The sequence below is a fragment of the Polypterus senegalus genome, chromosome 15, assembly GCF_016835505.1.
Source record: "Polypterus senegalus isolate Bchr_013 chromosome 15, ASM1683550v1, whole genome shotgun sequence".
Lineage (NCBI taxonomy): Eukaryota > Metazoa > Chordata > Cladistia > Polypteriformes > Polypteridae > Polypterus > Polypterus senegalus.
In genome coordinates, this window is record NC_053168.1 from 80,245,591 (window position 1) to 80,265,690 (window position 20,100).

General features: G+C 39.0%; 1 protein-coding gene across 2 annotated transcripts in view; it reads right to left on the reverse strand.

Annotated features, from left to right (window-relative positions):
• The window catches only part of si:dkey-256h2.1 (uncharacterized protein LOC337520 homolog), a 354,044-nt gene that overhangs the window by 46,433 nt on the left and 287,511 nt on the right, over positions 1–20,100 (reverse strand). For both annotated transcript variants that reach the window (XM_039736958.1, XM_039736959.1), the window contains exon 11: positions 17,049–17,182. In XM_039736958.1, the coding sequence (XP_039592892.1) occupies positions 17,049–17,182 (134 nt within the window). The remainder of the gene's footprint in view (positions 1–17,048; positions 17,183–20,100) is intronic.

A 20,100-nucleotide genomic window follows, 5' to 3' on the forward strand; every position in this document is an offset into this window, starting at 1 on the left:
AAACATGTTTTCAGTCATTTCACCTTTTTTGTTAAGTACATAACTCCACATGTGTTCATTCATAGTTTTGATGCCTTCAGTGAGAATCTACCAATGTAAATGGTCATGAAAATAAAGAAAACACATTGAATGAGAAGGTGTGTGAAAACGTTTGGCCTGTACTGTATGTATATATATATATATATATATATATATATATATATATATATATATAGATAGATAGATAGATAGATAGATAGATAGATAGATAGATAGATAGATAGATCATTTATCAATCCCAAGGGGATTAATATATATATATATATAGTGGGATGCAAAAGTTTGGGCAACCTTGTTAATAGTCATTATTTTCCTGTATAAATCGTTGGGTTTTACGATAAAAAATGTCAGTTAAATATATCATATAGGAGACACACACAGTGATATTTGAGAAGTGAAATGAAGTTTATTGGATTTACAGAAAGTGTGCAATAATTGTTCAAACAAAATCAGGCAGGTGCATAAATTTGTGCACCACAAAAAAGAAATGAAAACAATATTTAGTAGATCCGCCTTTTGCAGAAATTACAGCCTCTAAACGCTTCCTGTAGGTTCCAATGAGAGTCTGGATTGTGGTTGAAGGTATTTTGGGCCATTCCTCTTTACAAAACATCTCTAGTTCATTCAGGTTTGATATATATACAGTGGAACCTCGGTTCATGAACGTCTCGGTACACGTACAAATCAGTTTATGACCAAAAAGTTCGCCAAACTTTTGCCTTGGTTCACAACCACACACTCGGTATATGAACAAGCCAGTTTCCCTTTAGGTTTGTACATGTTCAGTCTCTCCCTGTGCATTTCTTGTGCAGCGAGCGAGCAAGAGAGAGAGAGCGTGACACACACAGGGGCGCGCAAGAAAGACACTCACACACAGAGGTACGTGAGACAGAGGCACACACACAGGCCCTCCAGGCTCACGAAAGAGACACACACACACACGAAAGAGAGAGAGAGTGAGTGAGCGAGAGAGGGAGGACTGGACGCATAAGGTAGAAAAGGCTTGTTTATGTTTTCAGTTCTGTTTACAGCGATCGGTTCATACCGTGCATTGTGGCAATGTTACTTTTCTTGGTGGTTTATTAAATTACGGATTTTTCAAAAGTTCATTTTTTTCCCTGTGCTTAAGACTCATTAAAAACAAAGTGTTTTTAGTGAGAGGTTCCTAGCACTATAGCGCAAACTATTGCAGTGTTAGTTTTCTCTGTTGTTCAAGGTTTTCTCAGTGTTATTCAATGTTTTTACATTTAGCTTATTATTACGCTGTGCATTCTATGGTATAATTAACTATATTTTTGCTTAAAAACTAAAAGAATATATATTTACATACAGTTCGTACGGTCTGGAACGGATTAATTGTATTTACATACAATCGTTTAGTGGAAATTGCTTCGGTTTACGACCAAATCGGTTTATGACCAGAGTTTTGGAACGAATTATGGTCGTGAACCGAGGTTCCACTGTGTATATATATATATGCACAATAAAGGGTGTGTGTTTTGAATATTCAGAGTCCGTGTCTGTCTGTGCCGAGGCTGGTCTTTCACAATATATATATACAGTATATATAGATATATATATATATATATATATATATATATATATATATATATATATATATATATAAACTGCTCAAAAAATTAAAGGAACACTTTGAAAACACATCAGATCTCAATGGGAAAAAGAAATCCTCCTGGATATCTATACTGATATAGACTGGGTAATGTGTTAGGAGCGAAAGGATGCCACATCGTTTGATGGAAATGAAAATGATCAACCTACAGAGCCCTGAATTCAAAGGCGCCCAAAATCAGAGTGAAAAAATTATGTGGCAGGCTAGTCCATTTTGCCAAAATTTAATTGCAGCAACTCAAAATTATGCAGCACTTTGTATGGCCCCTGTGTTCTTGTATACATGCCTGACAACATCGGTGCATGCTTCTAATGAGATGACAGATGGTGTTGTGGGGGATCTCCTCCCAGATCTGGACCAGGGCATCACTGATCTCCTGGACAGTCTGAGGTGCAACCTGGTGGCATTGGATGGACCAAAACATAATGTCCCAGAGGTGTTCTATTGGATTTAGGTCAGGAAAGTGTGGTGACCAGTCAATGGTATCAATTCCTTCATCCTCCAGGAACTGCCTGCATACTCTCACCACTTAGGCCAGGAATTGTCGTGCACCAGGAGCCACTGTATCAGCATAGGGTCTGACAATGGGTCCAAGGATTTCATCCTGATACCTAATGGCAGCCAAGGTGCCTTTGTCAAGCCTGTAGCGGTCTGTGTGACCCTCCATGGATATGCCTCCCTAGACAATCATTAACCCACCACCAAACTGCTCATGCTGAATGATGTTACAGGCAGCATAATGTTCTCCATGGCTTCTCCAGACTCTTTCACTGCTGTCACGTGCTCAGGGTGAACCTGCTCTCATCTGTAAAAAGCACAGGGCACCAGTGGTGCATCTGCCAATTCTGGTATTCTATGGCGAATGCCAATCGAGCTGCATGCTGCTGGGCAGTGAGCTCAGGGCCCATTAGAGGACATGGGGCCCTTGGGTCACCCTCATGAAGTCTTTCTGGTTGTTTGGTCAGAGACATTCACACCAGTGGCCTGCTGAAGGTCATTTTTTAGGGCTCTGGCAGTGCTCATCCTGTTCCTCCTTGCCCAAAGGAGCAGATACTGGTCCTGCTGATGGGTTATGGACCTTCTATGGCCCTCTCCAGCTCTCCTAGAGTAACTGCTTGTCTCCTAGAATCTCCCCCATGCCCTTGAGACTGTGCAGGGAGACACAGCAAACCTTCTGGCAATGACACGTATTGATGTGCCATCCTGGAGAAGTTGGACTACCTGTGCAACCTCTGTAGGGTCCAGGTATCGCCTCATGCTACCAGTAGTGACACTGACTGTAGCCAAATGCAAAACTAGTGAAGAAACAGTCAGAAAAGATGAGGAGGGAAAAATGTCAGTGGCCTCCACCTGTTAAACCATTCCTGTTTTGGGGGTCATCTCATTGTTGCCCCTCTAGTGCATCTGTTGTTAATTTCATTAACACCACAGCAGCTGAAACTGATTAACAACCCCCTCTGCTACTTAACTGACCAGATTAATATCCCATAAGTTTCATTGACTTTATGCTATACTCTGATTAAAAAGTGTTCCTTTAATTCTTTTGAGCCGTATATCTATACTAATAAAAGGCAAAGCCCTCACTCACTCACTCACTCACTCACTCACTCATCACTAATTCTCCAACTTCCCGTGTAGGTAGAAGGCTGAAATTTGGCAGGCTCATTCCTTACAGCTTACTTACAAAAGTTGGACAGGTTTCATTTCGAAATTCTACGCCTAATGGTCATAACTGGAAGGTATTTTTCTCCATTAACTGTAATGGAGTAGAGCTGCAAAGGCGTAGGGGGGAGTTTAGTGTGACATCATCACGCCTCCCACGTAATCACGTGAACTGACTGTCAACGCAGTGCGTAGAAAACCAGGAAGACCTACAAAAAGGGCTTAAGAAAACATGCATTATATAATTGAGAAGGCAGCGAAACAATAAGAAGCGAGCGAGTGGCATATACTACCATATTCATGAGTGCTGCTACCTCGGAAAGAAAGCAAGGTGTAAACCTAAACTTTAAATTAAGTTCATAGACAGGCTACGCTGGCGTTTCACATGCCCACAGGTAATGCGGGATACAAGTTTAATGAGAGGGCGCGGGATATAAGCGAGAGTTTTGATCACTTTGTAACTAAGTTAAAATTGTAGGTGAAGGGGTGTGCTTATGCAAATTCGAGACTGTGTTTGTGGGGATTGACAGTTAAAGGCGGGTGGGGGAGTCACGTCATCATCTCCCCTCCCATTTACCTCAAGTTAATACACACGCTGTCTCTAGAGTTTCAACACATTGAATCCTCCAGGCACTACTTACAAAAGGTCACATTGACAAGCGTGTTACGTTATTTTTAAAATCTTTCCTTTTCTTAGCACAAGCACAGCTGAGAAGCTTCGATGCATGTGCTCCATAACGTGTTAAAAAATAATGCATTTAATCACACTTTGCATTACAAGCAAAGGGGAGCTTTTGTCAATGCATGATTTCCTGGTACACGATTACATTGATCAGCGCATCCCGATTCATTTTACCCTCGCACCACCTTAGTTTGAGAAGAAGTATGAAAAATATGAGGTTAACACAGAAAAACAGATCACCAATTCAAGCTTTATGAATAATCGATTCGCCATCAATAATTGTTTTGGTAAAGCCATCCTCCTTCCATTTTATAATTTTTCCGCCACTAGCCATGATTAAATGAGCGGTAAAAAGTAAGAGCGAGCGAGGTGACTTATTTAGGCAGGAATATATATGATAGCAACACTCATGACAATGTCAATCATGTTACGTTATTATTAAAATGTTTCCTTTTCTTTTCATTACTTCTTTAACACACTACTTCTCCGCTCGGTAGCGGGTATTTTGCTATATATATAATATATGAATTACCTCCAAAGAGCTGAGACTTTTGATATCATGAGCGTGTGTACAAAGGGGTCTCCTGCCCAGCAAAAGTCGAGCAGCCAGCGCGTGCATAGCTGTGCCGGCCTTTGAGGCGCTGACTGCGCTTCTGCCTTAAGTCAAAGTGAGCACTTTTAATTTTTTTCATCCGCCCCCTGAGCTATAGCCCAGACAAGTGCAAACACGGGACCCCTTTTCTACACCACGGCAAAATAATATTAAGGCGATTCACACTTTCTTTTGCACGTATCGATTATCAGGTCCTCAGCTCGGATTATGAACACACGCATACAGTGGAGGACTCACAGTGCCATCACAGCCGATTAATGGCGGGGACGTCTCACCAGTCTACACAAGACCCACACGACTGTCGCCAAAAGGCGATCATAGCGTCAGCGAACACATCTCTCTATACTATATAAAAGAAAAGGCAACTTTCCTTTCTTTACACCTTTTTTCCTTTTATCCCAAACCAAAGCCTTTCTCTCTTAACACGGCAGAGGACACAAAAATAATTTTCTTTAATTGCCAGTAAGGCACATTACCAGAGGCACAAATTTGAACGTTCACATAGAAAATGTAATTTCTATACCACAGCCGTCGTGTAGCGCCTTTCAAAAGGGATCTACTACTGAGAGATGATCCATATACATTTTAGCTGCTGTTAGTTACTTACCTGTTTTGTTACACAGTCTTTAAAATGTAGTTTACCCAACCACTCCAGTAGTGCTCAATGTACCTGTACTTCTTAAAACGTTAATGTTTTACTGTTTAATAACTTATAGACTATATTTCATTATTTTTCCCTTGCACTCAGTGACCAAAGCTATACACACACATATAGACACATACAAACATACACACAAGTATATGTATATATATGTATATATATACACACACACACACACACACACACACACATACATACATACATACATACACACATATATAGAATTTGTGTGTGTAGATATGTATATAGATATGTAGATATGAAGATATGTATGTGTATATATATATGTATATTATATATATATGTATGTATGTGTGTATGTGTGTGTGTATATATATATGACAGCAACAATCAAGCTGTGAGAAAACAGTAAAAGGAGGCGTGTCAGGCGTCGTGGTACATTTTCTGAGGCAGCTACGAAAACAACTTTGTGGCGCTGCCACCAAATACACAAAACAATTACTTTGACAATCATGTTACATTATTTTTAAAATGTTTCCTTTTCTTTTTCATAACTTCTTTAACACATGACATCGCTGCGAAGCGCGGGTATTTTGCTACATATATATATATCACAGCGACACTCATAACAGTGACAAAACAATTACATTGACAATCATGTTACGTTATTTTCAAAATGTTTCCTTTTCTTTCTCTTTCCTTCTTTAACACACTACTTCTCGCTGCCAAGCAGGTATTTTGCTATATATATATATATATATATATATATATAGATAGATAGATAGAGATATATATAGAAAGATAGATAGAGGTATATATATATAGATAGATATAGGTATATATATATAGATAGATAGAGATATATATATAGATATATATATATATATATAGATATATAGATAGATATGAGAACAACATAGATAGATAGATAGATAGATATGAGAACAACACTCATATCAATGACCAAACAATTACATTAACAATCATGTTACGTTATTTTTAAAATTTTTCCTTTTCTTTTTCGTACCTTCTTTAAAACACTACTTCTCCGCTGTGAAGCGCGGGTATTCTGCTAGTATATATATATGTGGCATTAGCCAAAATAAAAGCAACCCTCAGCAAACTTTCTGCACAGCTCATACTTCTGAGTGCCAGAATCAGCCTGGTTTCTCTTCTCTGAACTTTTAATAGTGATGCTATGTCTGCACACAGTATTCCAGATGAGGCCTCAGTAGTGAGATATATAACTTAAAGGATAAGTATGATATTTTTCAAATCAAATTTATTTTTTCACAAACATGGTATATATTAATTTGCCACAAAAATCTTTTTATTAATGTTAAAAATGAAACTGGAGAGAATACAGGTCCATAGCTGAATGAAGAAGCCTTAAAATGTATCAAATATGTCCACTTTGAAGCAGCAACGGTTTCTTTTTAAAAAACATGCCTTCCGTGTTTATGAGGCATCCTTGTAATCACAAAAGGAAACTAGAAATGATTATTTTATCACTGTTGGTCCTATTTTCTTGAGATAAATGAATTTCCTGTTTGCTCATCTACTCACAGCCACTGTCATGAGTGGAGTTATGACAAACACCCTCATCTCCCCTTTTCCAAGCTACATTATGCTTAATATCCTTCTTTTGGTTCTACAGTTCTGTTTCTTCAATATGTTCTGCCATGTCTTATAGCAAAGACAGATGTGCTCTTAAATCATACGATTATTTTTTCCTAAACAGCACCTATTGCATTCTGTGTTGGTATTTCACGTAGCCTACAGTGGCAGCGTAGTGAAAAAAGCATATACAAGTTTCATTGCACTTTATATACATAACAATAAATCTAAACTGAAATGCTTATATTGCATTGGATCTATACTAATAAAAGGCAAAGCCCTCACTGACTGACTGACTGACTCACTCACTCACTCACTCATCACTAATTCTCCAACTTCCTGTGTAGGTAGAAGGCTGAAATTTGGCAGGCTCATTCCTTACAGCTTACTTACAAAAGTTAAGCAGGTTTCATTTCGAAATTCTACAAGTAACGGTAATAACGGTGGATAACGGTCGACAACGTCCGCCATGTTGAACTTTCTTATTTATGGCCCCATCTTCACTAAATTTGGTAGGCGGCTTCCCTGCACTAACCGAAACTGATGTACGTACTTATTTCGATGGTATGACACAACTGTCGGCCGCCATATTGAACTTTCCAACATCACTAATATTCCAACTTCCCGTGTAGGTAGAAGGCTGAAATTTGAAAGGCTCATTCCTTACAGCATACTTACAAAAGTTAAGCAGGTTTCATTTTGAAATTCTATGCAGAACGGTCATAACGGTCAACAACGTCCGCCATGTTGAACTTTCTTATTCATGGCCCCATCTTCACGAAATTTGGTAGGTGGCTTCCCTGCACTAACCAAACCCAATGTATGCACTTATTTCGGTGGTATGACGCCACTGTCACCCGCCATATTGAACTTTCCAACATCACTAATTCTCCAACTTCCCGTGTAGGTGGAAGGCTGAAATTTGGCAGGCTCATTCCTTACAGCTTACTTACAAAAGTTGGACAGGTTTCATTTCGAAATTCTACGCGTAAAGGTCATAACTGGAAGCTATTTTTCTACATATACTGTAATGGAGTTGAGCTTGATGGCTGTGGGGGGTGGAGTTTCATGTGACATCATCACGCCTCCCACGTAATCACGTGAACTGACTGTCAACGCAGTACGTAGAAAACAAGGAAGAGCTCCAAAAAGCGCTCAAGAAAACATGCATTATATAATTGAGAAGGCAGCAAAACAATAAGAAGCGAGCGAGTGACACATACAACCATATTCATGAGTGCAGCTACTTCGGAAACAAAGCATAGACAGGCTGCCGCTGACGTTTGTCATGCCCACGGCTAATGCGGGATACAAGTTTAATGAGAGCACGCAGGATATAAACGAGAGTTTTGATCACTTTGTAACTAAGTTAAAATTGCTGGTGAAGGGCTGTGCTTATGCAAATTCTGAGAGACTGTCTTTGTGGGGGGATTGACAGGTAAGGCGGATGGGGAGTCACGTCATCATCTCCCCTCCCATTCACCTCATTTCGCTCTGAGCTGAGCTCTGCAGCTAATGCAGTCTTGTGGAACCAACTTTGTGACGCTGCCACCAAATACTCACAGAAAAATCCACAAGTTAATACACACGCTGTCTCTAGAGTTTCTCCACACTGAATCCTCCAGGCACTACTTACAAAAGGTTACATTGACAATCGTGTTACGTTATTTTTAAAAGTTTCCTTTTCTTAGCACAAGCACAGCTGAGAAGCTTCGATGCATGTGCTCCATAACGTGTTAAAAAATCACGCATTTAATCACACTTTGCATTACAAGCAAAGAAGAATTTCTTTGTGCACTATGTGCAATTTGTCACAAAGCACTTTGCATCTGTATACTACAGCTATTGATTTTTAGATGGTGGTGGATGTCAATTGTTCTACTTCTTCAATGTGAGTCGTAAACGTTTACTTAACTTCTTCTAGGTGAGCACCAAGTGTTTTTTTATCCTCAATTTTGCTCATATTTACATGTATTTTTTCATCAATTTTTGGTAGATTTTTTAGGTTTATATCAAAGTTATTGTTTAAACACGCTTCCTGGTTGTTGTTTATAGCCTCAAGTATCTAGGTTTTATATCCTGGTTGTACTATTTCCTTCTTTATATCCTCCTTTAAATCATTTATTTTAGTCAATACCTTCAGCTCAGGCAACTTGTTTCCATCTTCTCCGTGCTCCAAAGGTGGAGTTTAATATCTCGTTGGAGTTGATGCTCTTGACTCACAGAAGATGTGGGTAGTATTTGACAGAAAGGATAAAGAGGCCATGCTCGGTTCAGACATGCCACCTGAGATTGGCAAATTCTCATTACCTACCTCACTCACAGTTTTGCTCCCACATTCACTGTCGGCTAGAGCAGATGCTGCATCGTGATGTTCTGGCAGATCCATTCCTTTACCTCTCTTTTCCAGCTCTGTGTGTGGCAGGCCATATTGTGAACTTAACTTTAGCTACCTTTTCGTTTTCTTTATGACCCCTTGGTCTCCTGCTCAGGTTTTTAATATACTTGTAATTGATTCCTCTTGGGTTGATTAAATACAGGATATCTTGGATAGATAATAAAAAGGCTAAATAACACCACTGACAGTGGAGCACTGTCTCAGACGTCCATCTCTTGAAACAGACGAGACCAACTGTATGCATGAGGGTGCTGTACAGATGACTAGCATCCCATCCAAGGTTTCATCCTGACTAGCTTTCAGGGGTTGGAGGGACATACACTGACTACCCATAAATATGAAGTGGATAACAAAGTTAGATAAGTGGTGGAATTAGAATGAGATTCATGACAAAACCTCTAACAACATTCAGGTTAGAAAGTACTTATGTATATATATATATATATATATATATATATATATATATATATATATATATATATATATATATATATATATATATATATATATATATATACTCAGCAAAAAAAGAAACGTCCCTTTTTCAGGACTGTGTATTTCAACAATAATGTTTTAAAAATCCAAATAACTTTACAGATCTTCATTGTAAAGGGTTTAAACAATGTTTTCCATGCATGTTCAATTAACCATAATCAATTAATTAACATGCACCTGTGGAATGGTCGTTAAGACCTTAACAGCTTACAGAAAGTAGGCATTTAAGGTCACAGTTCTAAAAACGCAGGACACTAAAGAGACTTGTCTACCGACTGTGTGAAACACCCAAAGAAAGATGCCCAGGGTCCCTGCTCATCTGCGTGAACGTGCATTAGGCATGCTGCAGGGAGGCATGAGGACTGCTGATGTGGCTAGGGCAATAAATTGCCATGTCCGCACTGTGAGACGCCTAAGACAGTGCTACAGGGAGACAGGAAGGACAGCTGATCATCCTCGCAGTGGAATCCCATTGAGCACCTCTGGGACCTGTTGGATCGCAGGGTGAGGGCTAGAGCCATTCCCCCCAGAAATGTCCAGGAACTTGCAGGTGCCTTGGTGGAAGAGTGGGGTAACATCTCACAGCAAGAACTGACAAATCTGGTCCAGTCCATGAGGAGGAGATGCACTGCAGTACTTCAAGCAGCTGGTGGCCACACCAGATACTGACTGGTACTTTTGATTTTGAGCCTCCCTTCATTCAGGGACACATTGTGAAACATTTTTAGTTTATGTCTTATGGTGTTGACTCTTTAACTGTTCATACAAATATTTACACATTAAGTTTACTGAAAGTAAAAACAGTTGAAAGTCAGAGGACGTTTCTTTTTTTGCTGAGTTTATATATATATATATATATATATATATACAGGGTATATCTATTATAAAAAAATCTTGAAAGCCTTGGAAGGAGACGATAAGTGACTTTCTCTGCGACACTTTAACGTTCCACGAGAGACACTTTCCCGCATCCCACAAGACAAGGTAGTGAGACAAAAGGACAGCTGCTGTACAGGCTTTTAAATGATTGACATGCAGCTTGGCAGCAACAGCAGCAAGCCAGCAGCTGATCCGACAGCATCTCCTTAGCGTGCATTGAGGACCCCTCCCCACCCCCGCCTTTACAACGCTAGCGGCAAAGACAAGAAGTGGCTGGCACGTAGCACGCCCCATAGGGGGAAGGGGTGGGCAAGTGAAGCAAGCAGGGGGGCATGGCTTCTGCATTTGAACCTTTAAGGAGGGCACACTGGGTAGTGTTAATGTCCCATGAATATTGTATTCAAATCAAACGTTGTCAGCGTTCTGCTCTTCCAATGTTTGACTGGGCTAACCTCCAGGTTCTCCAGTTTTTCACTCACAACTCCAGTTGTGTTAACTAGAAATTCCAGATTGGCTCTGCATAAAAAAATGTGAGTGTTGTCTGCTTTAAATCTAGTGGTGACAAGATAGGCCTCAGTACCTTGTAATATTGAAACTGGATTAAGTAGGTTTAAAATGTTGTGTTTTAAACCATTAAAAGCTCATTTTTATTCTATTCAATTTATTCATCCTCCCAACAATATATAAATAATAACTAAAGTGCTTAAAGTATCCACATATTTTACATAGTTATTTTGTACTGTGCTGAAATGGAAGGACTTTCATTGCACTGGCATCAGACCTCTTAAATATTATCAGTAAAACAGGAAGCTATCTTAAATAGTACTGGCTATAATTTAAAAGAATGTAAACATTTACTGGGAGCTTCAAAAATTGAGAAATATCACAAATTACATTTTATCTCAAAATACAAGTAACCAGATTTGATTTTTCTGCTTTGGAGCTGATGCTTAAGACAAAATCATCTTTCTTTTTCCTTCTGGCCATAGTACAGATGGAAGATAAATCAAATGATGTGATTTTATGTTGCCATAAATTAAAAGACATCAACCTGGTACAAGGCAATTAGATTGGTTTATACAAATCATACACACTATAAAAATGAAAAGGAAGCATTGCACTGGTGAAATAAAGTCAGAAAAATAGGAGAAATTAAATGTTCAGTAAGAGTTATATATAATATACTGTGACGTACATAAGGGAAGTGTGGTGGCATAGTTCATAATCCTGCTGCCTCATGGGTACATCATCCTGGACTCGATTCCTACACACAGGTGTTGTCCATCAGGTGTTTGCAGAGTTTATTCTATCACATAAAACCATTCTTATTTAATTTCAAAAATACATGAAAACTTGAAGGGTGGCATGGTGGCGCTGTGGGTAGCACTGTTGCCTCACAGTTAGGAGACCCAGGTTCACTTCCTGAATCCACCCTGCATGGAGTTTGTATATTCTCCCTGTGTCTGTGTGGGTTTCCTCCGGGTGCTCCAGTTTCCTCCCACAGTCCAATGCAGGTTAGGTGCATTGGTGATCCTAAATTGTCCCTAGTGTGTGCTTGGTGTGTGGGTGTGTGTGTGTGCCCTGCTATGGGCTGGCGTCCTGCCCGGGGTTTGTTTACTGCCTTGCACCCTGTGTTGGCTGAGATTGGCTCCAGCAGACCCCCGTGACCCTGTAGTTAGAATATAGCGGGTTGGATAATGGATGGATGAAAACATGGACATGAAATTAAACACATTAAATATGTGGTGCAAGAAGCACCATTAAATCCAATAACTCACACTTAAATAGCAGCCATATTAGTGATGTATTCAGATCACTAAACAGATTTTTTTAAAGTGAGGAGGACTAAGAAACTACACTTGACTTCATTACTTAACTAAGTGGAGTATAGTATAGTAACAATAATTTCCATAAATGTCCATAAATATTAACAAAGCCACAGGTGATGGAAAACCCAGCCACAGGGGATGCACAAACCAATGTGTTTCTTCGTGCCGGTCCAAAGCCTGGATAAATGGGGAGGGTTATGTCAGAAAGGACATTCCGGTGTAAAATTTTGCCAAATCAATATGCGGACAGCAATACAAATTTCCATACTGGATCGGTCAAGCCAGGGGTTTACAACGACCGCCACCAGTACTGTTAGCCAACAGCCCGAAGAAGAAAAAGAAGAAGGAGAAGAAGAGGGGGGAGACATGTCTGGATGAAAGAGGAGAGGAGGATGGTAAAGAGAGTGGAACTGAGGGTAGGAACTTTGAATGTTGGCAGTATGACTGGTATGGGGAGAGAGTTAGCCAATATAATGGAGAGAAGGAAGGTTGATATATTATGTGTGAAAGAGACTAAATGGAAGGCCAGGTTGATCGGAGGTGGATTCAAATTGTTCTATCATGGTGTGGATGAGAGGACAAATGGGGTAGAAGTTATTCTGAAGGAACAGCATGTCAAGAGTGCTTTGGAGGTGAAAAGAGTGTCAGACAGAGTAATGATTATAAAGCTGGAAATTTAAGGTGTGATGATGAATTTTGTTATTGCATATGCCCTGCAAGTTATGTGTGCGATGGAGGAGAAAAAAGATTTTTGGAGTGAGTTGGATGAAGTTATGAACAGTGTACCCAAGGGACAGAAAGTGGTGATTGGAGCGGATTTCAGTGGACATGTTGATGAAGGGAACAGAGGAGACAAGGAGGTGATGGGTAGGTATGGTGTCAAGGAGAGGAATGAAGAAGGCCAGATGATAGTGAATATTGCCTAAAGGATGGACATGGCTGTGGTGAATACATATTTTAAGAAGAGGGAGGAACATAGAGTTATGTACAAGAGTGGAGGAAGACTCACACAGGTAGATTACATCCTATGCAGAAGAGTTAATCTGAAGGAGATTGAAGACTGCAAAGTGGTGGCAGGTGAAAGCATAGTTAAGCAGCATAGGATGGTGGTCAAGAAGTGGAAGAGAGTAAGGGCAGAGCTAACGGTCAAATTGTGGAATATGGAAAAGTATGACTGCAAGGTTGAGTTTAGGGAAAAGGTGAGACAGGCACTGGGTGGTAGTGAAGAGTTACCAGACAGCTGGGAAACTACAGCAGATGTAGTAAAGGTGACTGCAAGAAGAGTGTCTGGTGTGACATCTGGACAGAGGAAAGAGAAAAAAGGAAACCTGGTGGTGGAATGAGGAAGTACAGGAGAGTATACAGAAGAATGGGATGGCAAAGAAAAAGTGGGATAGTGAGAGAAATACAGAAAGTAGACAAGAGTACAAGGAGATAAGGCACAAGGTGAAGAGAGAGGTGGCAAAGGCTAAAGAAAAGGCATATGATGAGTTTGTATGAAAGGTTGGACACTTAGGAGCGAGAAAATGACCTGTACCAATTGGCTAGACAGAGGGACTGAGCTGGGAAAGATGTGCAGCAGGTTAGGGTCATAAAGGATAAAAATGGAAACATACTCACAAACAAGTTGAGTGTGTTAAGCAGATGGAAAGAGTACTTTGAGAGGCTGATAAAAAAGAGAATGAGAGAGAGAGAGAAGGTTGGATCATGTGGAGATAGTGAATCAGGAAGTGCAATGGATTAGCAAGGAGAAGTAAGGACAGCTATGAACAGGATGAAAAATGGAAGGGCCATTGGTCCAGATGACATACCTTTGGAAGCATGGAGGTGTTTAGAAGAGTTGGAAGTGGAGCTTTTAACAAGATTGTTTAATGGAATCTTGGAAAGTGAAAGGATGCCTGAGGAGTGGAGAAGAAGTGTACTGGTGCCGATATTTAAGAATAATGGGGATGTGCAGGACTGTAATAACTTCAGGGGGATAAAATTGATGAGCCACAGCATGAAGTTATGGGAAAGAGTAGTGGAAGCTTGGTTAAAGATTAAGGTGATGATTAGTGAGCAGCAGTATGATTTCATGTCAAGAAAGAGTACCACAGATGCGTTGTTTGCTCTGAGAATGTTGATGGAGAAGTATAGAGAAGGCCAGAAAGAGTTGCATTGCGTCTTTGTGGACCTGGAGAAAGCACATGACAGGGTGTCTTGAAAGGAGGTGTGGTATTGTATGAGGAAGTCGGGAGTGGCAGAGATGTATGTAAGAATTGTACAGGATATGTACGAGTGAAGTGTGACAGTGGTAAGGTCTGCGGTAGAAATGACGGATGCATTCAAGGTGGAGGTGGGGTTACATCAGGGATCGGCTCTGAGCCCTTTCTTACTTGTAATGGTGATGGACAGGTTGACAGACGAGATTAGATAGGAGTCCCCATGAACTATGATGTTTGCTGATGACATTGAGATCTGTAGCGGTAGTAGGGAGCAGGTTCAGGAGACCCTGGAGAGGTGGTGATATGCTCTAGAGAGGAGAGGAATGAAGGTCAGTAGGAACAAGTCAGAATACATGTGTGTAAATGAGAGGGAGGTCAGTGGAATGGTAAAGATGTAAGGAGAAGAGTTGGTGAAGGTGGATAAGTTTAAATACTTGGGATCAATAGTACAGAGTAATGGGGATTGTGGAAGAGAGGTGAAAATGAGAGTGAAGGCAGGGTGGAATGGGTGGAGAAGAGTGTAAGGAGTAATTTGTGACAGGCGGGTATCAGCAAGAATGAAAGGGAAGGTCTACAGGATGGTAGTGAGACCAGCTATGTTATATGGGTTGGAAACAGTGGCATTGACCAGAAAGCAGGAGACAGAGCTGGAGGTAGCAGAGTTAAAAATGCTAAGATTTGCACTGGGTGTGACGAGGATGTATAGGATTAGAAATGAGTACATTAGAGGATCAGCTCAAGTTGGATGGTTGGGAGACAAAGTAAGAGAGGTGAGATTGCATTGGTTTGGACATGTGCAGAGGAGAGATACTGTGTATATTGGGAAAAGGATATTAAGGACAGAGCTGCCAGGGAAGAGGAAAAGAGAAAGGCCTAAGAGAAGGTTTATGGATGTGGTGAGAAAGGACATGCAGGTGATGGGTGTAACAGAGCAAGATGCAGAGGACAGAAAGATATGGAAGAAAATGATTCACTGTGGAAACCCCTAACGGGAGCAGCCAAAATAATAATAAGTCCATAAATATACTTGAGGTTTTTCAACTCCTGAGGTAAAGAAAAATCAGTAGTGCAGTACAGACAGAATGTAAAGCTACAAATAAATATTAAAACAAATAATGCAGTTGAAGCAATGAGGAGATGCTGCTGATGATCACATACTGGATCACATTTCTATTAAATCTTTGGATAAGCGTACTTCAAGAATTCAATCCTCATGTCATTTACTGCTGCCATTTTAGGCTCCAACCTCTTTTGATTTTGGATAGGATGAAGCTGGACTGTGAAGATTATATTATCTGAAACAGTAAACACTTTGTAGTAAAACACGCTATCAGTGTTGCACTTTATGTCTTCAGATATGTTTAATGAACACTTAGGAAAACATTAATGTCAATTACTTTATATATGTGATCCAAGATTTCTGAGGTTTTCTCATTTTATTTATGCTAATATTCTTTAAACTTATTATACAATTTCTCACTTGTTTGGTGGTTCAAAAGATCTTCCCACTTATTTTTATGACCAGGTCAAAATGTTTCTGAACAAAAGACAATTTTTAGAAGTCTGTGACTGGGAAAAGAAGTTATATAAGGAGGTAAAACCAGAAGGAAAGTTGGAGAAGAACACAAAGACCAAAACTAAAGAATCTGCAAGATATTGATCATCAAGATTCAAGACCAAAGTGAAAACCTGCAGTTAAAGTAAAAAAAGAAGAAGAAAAACCTGACAAGGAGTCTTAACTCGTTAAGATTCATTTTCCAAGTGAAATTGCTACCTAATTCACAGCAGTTGTTTTAGTATATCCAAAGTTAGGATGCTGACTTTAGACTTTATTGTGTTAGCCATTATGAATGTAGTGAGAAGTCAAGCAAAATGACACCTTTTATTGGCTAACTAAACGTTGCCTTGAAAGCCTGCATATTGTAATCTTTTTAGTTAGCCAATAAAATGTGTCATTTTATTTGAATTCTCACTACATTCATAATGGCTAACACAATACAACTCCCTAGTACTAATGCTCACCATCTTAAATAATAGTGTGACATGAGCGGTATCTCGTGACTGGTAACAGATGCTACCACCACGGGAAATTTCTCAGAAAAGGCCTAGTGTCCATGAAGAAGCAACAAACTAAGTGGTAATCCCAAAAATGTTACTTTTATAATAATAATAATAATAATAATAATAATAATAAACACATTTAATAGGAAGAAGAATACAAACAAAATTTAAAGCATATTCATGACACATTAAAAAAACTGATACGTATTGGATTTGTGTTAGATTTGAAAATTGGGAAATTACTTGTGTTTGGTTCTCAGATTTGCTCAAGTGACATATCTAAAGGAAACAAAAACTAGAGAAACTTCATTTACCTGATTTGTAATATCAGTCCTCCAAGGAGCCACATCCTGTCCATCACACCAGCCTGCTCTGCCATATAACCAAGTGCCTCGCTCATTTGGTACGACACCCTCTGGAACTTTTTCTGCACAACCAAACGGTGTACCTGGAAAGGAGGAGGCCATTGTTCAAAGGTTCATAGAAGAGCATAACATAATAAAGCTATTCTTTTCAATTTGTACATTAAAAATGCAATCTTCCATACATAGCTGGTCAATCCATTAAGCGACACAGGTGGTGCCCTAGCATCTGAGGAGCATTATTTATGGGCTTCATTCCAGACACTGAAGGGATTCTCCCCAAAGGACGTAGAAGTATGATTATAATGTTGGTGGTATGTACATAAAGGGGCGGCATTAATGAAAGTAATCGAAGGGGGAAGTTTCAGATTATATTGATTGTATTGAACTCAGATTATATTGAGCGGGAGCCATTTATTAAAGTAAAATTGCGCATGCTTCATACAGCAAGGGATATGTACTCCTTAAAATGTGTGTGCTTTATGCACAAAGGGACGCCATTTGCGCCATCATAGGGCCACACATTCCAGACACTGAGGATACAGCCACAAGTCATCGAAATCTAATAATACCGACTATCCGCTATGGACAATGAGAGGTAATGCCTGTCAACACTGCCTGAGGCTCCAAATGGGCTTCAACCAGCACTGCTTTCACAAACAATGAAGTACAGTAAAATAACATAACATAACATATTATGTTAACATAACAAGATCAAAAGTTATGCTAAATAAGTCACATGTTGTACTTGAAAAACATAAAAATCATTTGAACACTATGAAAAAAATAACTATATAAAAATCATGCTTTTGAAACGGATAGTGTCTTAAGAGGCACATTTTCCAGTTCAGAAATGGGACACATCTCTTTAATTAAGAATGGTGACAAATTCATGTATATATCTGTTTCTGCATGACCTAAAAGAAGGCAGTTTAAAACAATTACTGTAAATGTTTAATTATTTAGGAGCAGTGCATGAAATACTTGACTCTTTTGGTTGTGCAATTTTTTTCACTTCTTCAGAGGTTTTTAAAAATTAGCTCTTAAGAAAAGATGTGCCTTATTCCTTACAAACTGATAAAATAATTATAGTCAGCAGTAGGCTGTTGAAAACATGTATTCATTTTATTCTTTACGGTTGATTTCTATTCCTGGCTAAATTAACAAGTGTACTTTATTCAGCAAATCAACAACTGTGTTCTTTTACTTCCAAGTAAATGGAAATTTGGTGATGGGGTCAAAAACTTGCTATCAAGTTAATTTCAGATTCCGATTCTTCAACATTCCAAATTTTGAATAAAGGTCATTTCAACATGGTGTATGTGTGAGTGTGGAAAATCTGAAATGATTTTTCTTATAATCATTTTGTCAGAAAGTTATGCATTTGTTGCATTGTGTAGAGCAGCTGGAATAGCCGCATCCTAGCAGAAATACAAAAATTTAGACTCAATGGTTTCTGAGATGTCTGCCCTGAAAACTGAGATCAATATACAACAATAAATTCAGGAAAATTTACCCATCATTTTAAAACATTGTGCTTTTCTTGTTACAGGCTCCGGGTGTATTGTTTTTGGTCCAGTACTTAACCCCATATCCTTCAAAAACAGTTTGTCTTATGACCAATGACAACTGGCGCATAAATTTGTTCATTTAACCCAGGATTTTGCAGTCTGCTCTATTTAGTCATGGAACTAGGCCAACTTACAAAGTACTTTTTGGAATATGTTATTTATATACACATATATGCAGTACAGACACACAAACAAGTGAATGTAAACACTAACACACATGGACACTCAAATTTGTAAGTGAAGATAGAGAAAAGTTTATTTGCTCTATCAGACCATATGCTGAATGATAAAGAGAATGACATGAACACACACAAGCACACCACACTAGATATGTAACGGCCAAAGGGGCATTAAGCCACACCTGTACCAATCTTTCTTTAAGGCTTATTTATTTAACCTCTTCAGTATTAACCCCAAGTATCTCTCGGGATTAGATTTCTATGTAAGTACTGTATTGTTAATTCTGAATAGTACTCGAGTTAACCATTTTTGATGAAATATGGAGTTTTAATTCTGAATAACAGTCGGGGCAGTATCCTTCTGCCATCTTGTAGATGAAATAACAAACTGCAAAAGTAAAACAAAAAGATATAATTTTTATGCATTTTGACACTCCATAGTAACTCATCAATATTCATGAGTGTGGCGGAGTCTCAAAGAACCCACAACGGCATATAAACAAAAGCTGTAAAGCCAGTTTTAGAACAAGATTAAACTGAACCATTAGTTCAATCAGGCATTAGCAATGACAAAGTCAATTGGTCACCAGATAGTGAAACTGATGTGTATGAAATTGTATGATCAAACCGACATAATATGTCTGGTGAATTTGGTCCTGTGAAGGTTCACCATGGTGTAAGTAGCTTTGTGGCAATAAAAGAAAATGATTACGATCAAGTAGAAGGCCAAGAAAGACATTAGCCTCCTAAGCACTGTTCATAATGTGGCAACTGCCAATGATCATTTCAGGGGAAGTGTGGGAATCACTAAGCCTTCGCTGTAGTCGGCGACAATAACACAATGGGCATGTTATCATATGGATTAGGTGCTGATACTATGCTCTCTCGGGTGCAAGCAACAGAATAATTATTATAAGAAAAGTGTGCAAAGAAATACGTTTCTACTTTCCCCATTGCAACGTCGGGCTGTACTTGGTGACTTTTTCAAAAAATATCACACAAAGGATGTACTAAATCAGTACATTAGTGGACACGAGACATACCTTTCCTGCTGTATTTATGTTAACGTATAAATATTTTCATATTTCTGTTACACATAATAACTTTTTTCTTTAAACAAAAATCAATGTTTAAGGCTTGTTTTTCCAAGGATAAACATAATGGTAAGAAGGTTAAATTGTCCCAATGCGTTTAATTTTAATTGTTCATTTGATTTAATTTCCTGTTCACTTTATTCTACATTTATTTGTGTAC